Here is an 8,006-nt window from a genome sequence, read left to right as displayed (position 1 = left end):
ATATTTTGGAAGTTGGAACAAGGAAAGAAATAGGGTTGGGCATTTTGATTGGTTGTAATTTAAAGTGATCGTAGTTTGATCATTGATTGAACCTAATAAAAACTTTAAATGTTAAACAGTGGGAGGTTTTTACATGCCGGATAGAGAATAAATAATGAATAGCTGATTAAATGTGGTATTTCAACAGGAAGCTTACGTAGTGGAAACGACACTCCTATTTCCTCTTTGCACCTGCAACATTGATGTTTCCTGTTTAGAGAAATGTAGAGGAAGTTCTGAAATCTGCCCAACTAACACTACGATTTTATAAGTCACCAGAGGCTGACAGAAAAGGAAGAGCTGCTAAAGCTCACAGTGCAGATGGTGAACTGAGTTGAAAAATCAGTGTACATCTGGCTGACCAACATCAAACAAGCCTTTGTCCTGTACATCAGTTAAAATAAGCTTGACTGGTGCACCTACTAACAGCACTCAGCTGGGGAAACTGTAAGCTATGATTTTCCTTTGAGTCACAAGAAGACTGGCTGAAACTGGAAATGGCAGGATATTGCTTGCTGGTGTGTGGTCACGTTTCAAGCCATAGTGCTTGAATTCCACAGTTAACAACATGTCATTGCCCTGTTGTGAAGAACCCTTGAACTAATCTAGATGAAACTCTGACCTCATATGGTGTGTGTTACAACACTCCACCTGGATGGCTCATATAAACCGAGGTTTTACGTAATCAAACAGTCAACAAATATATTGAATAAACAATGAGTGAAACCCAAAACCATGAAACAAAGTCTACTTCACTATGACTCTGCTGCAGGCTGGAAAGTGGAACAGTGAGAGTGTGGGAGGTGGAGGAAGGCGGTTCGTGTGCCCCTAATTGGATAGGAGTTGGTTGTCTGTGGGTATTTTTACCAAAATAATTCTAATTTTCAGAAAACACACCCGCCCATCCCTAGTCGAGTTGCATTGTGGGTAATGTAGGCACTGGACAAGAAAGTAAAATGTGCAACAATACCTCTGGTTTCTTTTTTTCTATTTATCATTAGTCCAAGAATGTTATGGGAGTGCAATGCTAAACCACAAACACTTGATGCTATGATTGCAATGCAATGATACATGAAGAAAGTCTGAGTTCTTAAAACATTGACATGGTCTGTTAAAAAAAAGGGTTCAGGAACTTTGAAAAACAGCTTTGTTTTTAATCTCAATCACATTGTTTTTGCAGCGAATAATATACAGGCCAAAAATCAACATGGAAACTTAACATCACTGTTAATCATCATGTTGACCTGCTTTTGTTTTAGATGACGCAGTAAAAAGGACCTTTCGCCAGTTTTCCTCATATGCGTAACCTCCAAATGGCAGTAAAGGCCTTGTCAGAGGGAATTTGGCCAAAGTTCAAGGACCAGCAGTAATCTATAAACTATGGGTTTATATCAGATACTACATCGTTTAACCAGCAGATGCATTCATCAGTCAAGACTGGATGTATACAGTTAAAGACAATACCAGATTGGGTTGTAAAGATCATATTATACAGGATTTTTAAACCATGGGGCTTCTCAAGTCCCAACAGATGATATATTATGCAAAGTTGTGCATTAAGAGCACATTAAAGCACATAACACAGTAGATGTTTAATTATTTATTTTTATTTATTTATTTGATGGGAACAGAGCACATTAATGAATATCAATATAAAAAGAAAACATGTAAACATGCCAGAGTTGGTGCTAACATGCTAATCATACCCGTAGTCCCCAGACAGGTAACAAGAAACATTACAAATGACAATATACAGATACACATACACATTATTAATACGCAAGTAGAAAAGGACAGAAAACCATATGTTAAAAGTGATCATGTGAAGAGCTGCTCCCTGGTTCTTCACTTCTAACTGTGGGTTCACAAAAACATGCATTTTTAAAGATTTTACTCTTTATTAATGGTTATAATTTCAATTCAATTTTGAGCACTTATCTTCTTGGAAAAGGTCTGAAAAAAGTCTTTATTAATGATTTATAACTGCTGACTTAATTGCCCATTAAGAGCTCATGGCAATTTATTAATGGACTACAACATTTATAATATAATATAACATAATATTATGTATATTATATTATATAATATTAAAGCCAGGAGTTACAGTATGTCTTATTAGAAAGTGGTATTGTTCTTATGATAACTAAAGTGTGTTTGGTATCTGGTTGCATTTGTCCTTGTTTTGTAAAACCCTTTTTTAATGGTAAATTAAGTAAAGTATTACTAGTATTTATTAATGCTCATGTTATTATAATGTCCCTGATATATGATACATCGTAAGTGTATCTTTTGTTTTGTCTAGCTCAATAAAGTTTCAGATGGAAAAAAAGAGAAAAAAAAACCTTCCCTCTCCTTTAAATAGCCTGAGCTGCAGTGCAGGCTCTGTATTCTCACTGAGCAGTGAGACACTTCACCGGGTTCAGCTGCTTCACGTTTCCCCTCACAGCATTATGTCAGACAGCCAGCGGGGTCTCGTCTATCTGATCACCGGAGGCTCCGGATTCCTCGGGAGGCACCTGCTGAGGGTTTTGCAGGAGAAGGAAGACAAACTGGCGGAAGTCCGTGTGTTTGACAAATACCCCGACTCAAGTTTAAATGCACTCAGCACAGGTAAGGTTCAGCTGCACCGCTCTGTGTGGTTTTCTGTTATTCTGATATAAACGTTTAATGATTAGATAAGGTATGTTTAAAGTTCATAGTCTGTTCTTCACTTCGGCATTAATATGATCGAGTATGGAGCTCTTGCTTTAGTTTGATTTCTGCCATTATACCTGGAATTTCTGCTTCAAGGACACCGCATTATCTCAGACAAATATTACACGTCTTTTAAAAACATGAATGCTTCCTCATTTGTGGTATAATGTCAATGTTTTCTTCAGTGCTCAATGTATGGTTTCTCCCTGCAGTATTTCTCTTTTTGACATAAAGTATGTAAGACTTTAGTTCACTTTGATACTGATAACCCTCCCTTTGATAAAGCATATGGATCTGGTAGTTGACTGGAGTTCCCTTCACTGAACATGGTGTAACTCATGAAGGCGCGTTTATTTGATCTTAGCAAGGAAGTAACAAAAAAAACTTGTCAAGGGGTGTAAATAATATGTGTAACATACATATTTAAAATGTTCTGTTAGGTTTCAGTCCTGTGAGAGGAGGTGATGGTGTTTTTCAGTTCAGCTAAACTCAGGAAAAGGGGGGGAGAAAGCCCCCCACAGAGGTCAATATGCAGAGATAACTGGGCGTTGGATCCGGGATAGCTTGTTCCCTTTCATATCCTGTGCCAGGATATATGCTGTAACTTGTCACTGTGTCGTTTCACATGATAACATGATACAGGTTTGTTAGGTCTTTCCATGGAAGCTTTGATCTGAGGTGGTTCCAAACTACCTGTCGTTTCTGTTGCACTTTGTCTTTACTTCGTGGGAAAAAAACTAATTAATTGAAAGTGGAACAGGTTTTTTTCTTGGTGAAAAGGCATGTTATAAGTTCCATCTGTGCCGGGAATGCACCGTGAACCACAAATGGCACCTTTGTCCCACAGTGGAAAGTGCTTTGTTCAGCTTTCGTCATTTATTGTGTGTCTATGACTGAGGTCTACTGTTGATGCAGGGCAGTTCAGATCCCTGAGGGATCAGCTAACAGGAATAAATGAGTTCAGCCTCAGTAACACCCATTATAGGCCTCACAGGAAAATGGGACGTTGACTTGTGCAAGGTTCCATTTTGGTTGATGTTGAAGCTGATTTAAATTAGCCAAATCCTCTGTAACTAAACCTCTGTGTAATAAGTATAATTACAGATGGGAAAACAAACTTCAGAAGGAGAGTCTTAACTCAATGTTCAAAAGTCCAATCCCTTTTTTCTAATCCCTCATTTTAAGGACACTATCTCATTGTCAAACCACCATTTTAAGGAGAGTGCTGAGGAGGAGTCAAGATAAACCACAATTGCAAGACCTTCATAAATTATGATGACAATAAACAGTGTTGCCTGAATTTAGAACAGTATGAAAAGAATTTGGGGCGTGATGATGATATGATATATTGTGTCATAACACAGATGCTTTTAGTTGTTTCTCAGTTGAATTTCCAATAAATTTGAATTATTACAATGAACAAAATGAACTATTGGTTGGTTAGTTGGTGAAGAAAGGCGGTGCTGTCCTGAGGTGTTGTAATAATTTTCTTAACAAAGTGAGTCCATTCTTATATTTGCATGCTTTCGTAGTGTACTTAGGAAAACAGCCCTGGTCCAGAATCTCATACAGTACATCATTTTGACTCTGTCTTCTTGTTTCTCCCTCAGAGCGGACAAAAGTTGTGGTCATTCAGGGGGACATCACAGACTACAACAGTGTATTGGAGGCTTCGCGCGGTGTCGATGTCGTCATTCACACGGCAAGCTTGGTGGATGTTTGGCACCGAGTCCCGGAGACCCTCATCTACTCCGTCAATGTCACAGGTTAGATTTCAAGGAGTGGTGTTTAAAAAGAAAAAGGGCCAGGCAGGAAACATCAGTGGGTGTTTTCAGCTTTATGAATGTTTTTCTGGGAAACAAAAAAAGACAAATTAAACAGAGGAAACCCACACCTCCTTTTCAAGGACTTTGTGGCCATGAGTTATGCTGAACAATAAGAAAATATTCTAATTCTGTAGCTTACTTCACTTACTTAGTGGTCATGAGCTGCATGTTAGTGACTAAGGAAACATCATAATTTGATGAAACTAAAAAATGTTTATTAAATTTAAGCCAAACTAATCCAGATACAGCCTGAGGAACACTTTTCACATGAATAGAGTACGTGATGAAAATAGTCTACATACTCATGTCATGGTCTGGGTTTATGTCCATGGGTTGTGGTGAGGCAAGGGTCAAAGTCTGGCCTGGAATAGTCCGCAATAGTTCAGCAAGTAAACAAGAGGCAGTCTTCATGTTAGTTGAGAGTCATCTGTAGGCGTGTAGTCTCTCCAAAAGCCCCACAACAGACCTCTAACAGTTGAATTGAATGAATGACTAACTCATATTTGTCCGGAATCTGGATCTGGTCTGGTTAACATTATTATGTTAAGTTTTGATGGGCCAGAAGGATCCATCTGAAGTCATCACATCTAAAGCGGTTAACGCCTCAAATCAACACCCTTTTTTCTTCAGAGACAAAATCTTTGTCTTATTCACAGAATTAGCAAGAATTGCAGGTAGGTGCGTGACAGTTAACTAAGTATAAGAGTTGAGAACATTATACTGTATCTAAACACCGGTTTCCAGTAAGAATTTATGTACAGATGTCAAAGGCTTTGTGTTTTCTGGTCTTCAGCTTGAGTACATACCAGATATTTAAACCCTGGCGTCAGTGCCAGAGCCATCAAGCACTGGAGTGCACTTGAAAACGTCTACTTAAGAAGCGCTTTTAATAGCTGCAGTTGGCCAATTAATTATATCTGATGTTGCTTTTTAGCTTTAGTGAACACAGCTTTTTTGATTTGCTTTTGGGTAGTTGGAATGTATTTTTGCCCTGAGGGGAAATTTGCTTGATTTTTAGCCGTGCTAGCAGCAAGGACATTTATTTCAATGAACAGACATTAATAATCCACAGAGGACGAATCCTGGTGACTTTGACCTGTGACAGAAAAAGTCACCAAAGTGTCCCCTCATCTAGTTAATGTACTACTATGTACTGTGCTAGATACACTGCCATGAAATACATATTAATATCTCCATTAAGAGTTAGCTAATGTTAGCACTAAAGTAAGATGAACATAGTTATACCTGCATAACATTGGCATGTTAACATTGTCATTGGGAGCATGTTTTTGTCGAACAAAAACTTCTATTTTCATGATTTTCTTTATAGGTGTGGATGTTTGTTTTCTGTCTGTCTGTTTGAAACGCCCAAAATTGGAGGCATCATCTGTTTTCTCACTGCTGCTGCATAGCTAAGATAGGAAGTTCAAGCGTAAACAGGAATTATCATACTTAAAACAGCTTTTAGCCCACAGTCATAAGGACTTCTTTTCATCCACTGCCAAACTGGACCAGATGTAAGTTCACAGCCTGTGGACTGTGTCCTCTCCTCTACTTCATCTATGACCAAAGTTTGACTTCAGGACACCTAACTTCTAAAGTCTCAATGTGGAAAACTGGAAAGACCGTTTAAAAGTGTTAGATATAATAAGAGGTCTTATTTCCTCCACTTTCCAGTGATTATATTTCTTTCTGCCGTACGGTCACAGTTGTATTAATTGAGACCAGGTTTTAGAAAAACATGTTTTCTTCCTCTTGGCTAAACAGAACACATATGGATCTCATGGCTCCACTTGAAATTATTTCCTGTTTGTTGTCTCACGTTAAAACTGCAATTTCAAGACTTTCATCCTCTACAGTATGTTACAGTGTTTATTGGTTGCCTCAGCTCTGAAAGCACACTGAAAAAAGTCCAACTGTGTCAAAATAAGCCATGTGGCTTCGGAGGATTGAGAAACGTATGTGTTACACAGAAGAATGCAGCCTGCTCCGTTCTACCCCGACATTCTCATCTCTAAAATGACAATGTTTTCTTTCTTCTCAGGAACTGAGAATGTGATAAATGCCTGTGTGGAGTGTGGCATCCAGTCCCTGGTCTACACCAGCAGCATGGAAGTGATCGGCCCCAACATCAATGGAGATGCATTTATCAGGTGAAGCTCGAAAATATTATTCTGTGGACTTTGTTTGTGAACTCTGTTGACCAGGTGACCCATTGTCCAAGTCCTAGTGCTCCATTTTGAGAATTTCTCTTTCAGCTGCGTTACTGTGGTCACTATCTCGTATCTATTCTCTTTTCTTCTCTTGAATGAGCAGTCAGGGAAAGCACAGGGACATGCACAGAAAAGATATGATTGGGTGGAGACACAACCCACAGTATCCAGTAACATAAAGATCTAATCAAGGTGTTTTTTAAGTTCTTTAGGAAGAAAGGTATCTGGAATGAAAAAGACACAAAACAGGACACATTGCTCACATTGAGACACATTTTATCTTTACTGATATGATACTATGTTCTGTATCATGTCTGCAGCTTTAACTCCTGACCTCACATTAGGTAAAAATAGGCCTGGTGTTCTGTGTCAGTTTCGTATCAAATCTTATTCACGCTTAAGTAAATGTTTATGTGCAAGGGTCTACTTTTTTCTGAAATGTGAAATCTCATATGTTACTGGTGAACTGTTGACAAAAAACGAGTGGGGATGGAATTTTAGCAATCGTGAATGTTTATATTCTCAATCTGTCAAAAAGGCGATAACCGCTGTTTTTAATATTTGGAATACTGTTTCTAAACATTGATGCTGTCTCCAAGGATGTCTCCACCATTCAAGAGAGACTATCCTCCAGAATAATATTGGACTATTTTGGGACAGGGATGCACATAAATGATAATGAAACTGTTGTGCTTGGATATATAACATAAATAAACAGAGATGACGAAGTCAGAGAGTGGCATGTGAGTCATACCTACGCTCTACACTCTGTCTCTAAGCACTGTGTTTATTTACTATAACCATAGGGAGTGGTGTGGCACTCACTGTGAGACTACTTGCAGAGATGCATTTAAATAAATGTAGCATATACACACAAGTTATGTTAGTTAATAATAACAATACAAACATTAATGATCTTTACTGGTCTCAAACTATTTTTTTTGTCACTGAAAGTTGAAAGCTTTCACGCTGTATGGACATAAACAGAAGTCAATGGCTGTCTGGAAAGTGGACAGCAATCAAAACACACTGAAATATCTAAAATGCTGCAGTTTCATATATCAGAATATACATGGTTAGCAGTGATTGGACAAAAACAGCAGTATGACCCTTTACAAAGGGTGAAAGATGTGGAGATACCAAAAGCAGGAGATGGAAAATACTGCAAACTTCCAGTGTCCATTTGCCAGAAGGTTGTAACATTCTTCTGGATGGTGTGTGTGTGTCTGTGTGT

At 38.3% G+C, this 8,006-nt stretch overlaps 1 protein-coding gene across 1 annotated transcript in view; it reads left to right on the top strand.

The window, feature by feature from the left end:
* The first annotated feature begins 2,412 nt into the window (after nucleotides 1-2,412).
* hsd3b7 (hydroxy-delta-5-steroid dehydrogenase, 3 beta- and steroid delta-isomerase) overlaps nucleotides 2,413-8,006 on the top strand; it is an 8,642-nt gene continuing 3,048 nt past the window's right edge. The window contains exons 1-3 of the mRNA XM_035655562.1: nucleotides 2,413-2,649; nucleotides 4,344-4,499; nucleotides 6,604-6,712. Of these exons, the coding sequence (XP_035511455.1) occupies nucleotides 2,490-2,649; nucleotides 4,344-4,499; nucleotides 6,604-6,712 (425 nt within the window). The 5' untranslated portion in view covers nucleotides 2,413-2,489. The remainder of the gene's footprint in view (nucleotides 2,650-4,343; nucleotides 4,500-6,603; nucleotides 6,713-8,006) is intronic.

The sequence above is a fragment of the Morone saxatilis genome, unplaced genomic scaffold, assembly GCF_004916995.1.
Source record: "Morone saxatilis isolate NCDOM2014 unplaced genomic scaffold, NCSU_SB_2.0 Contig14, whole genome shotgun sequence".
Classification (NCBI taxonomy): domain Eukaryota; kingdom Metazoa; phylum Chordata; class Actinopteri; family Moronidae; genus Morone; species Morone saxatilis.
This window is presented reverse-complemented; position numbering and strand designations above follow the sequence as displayed.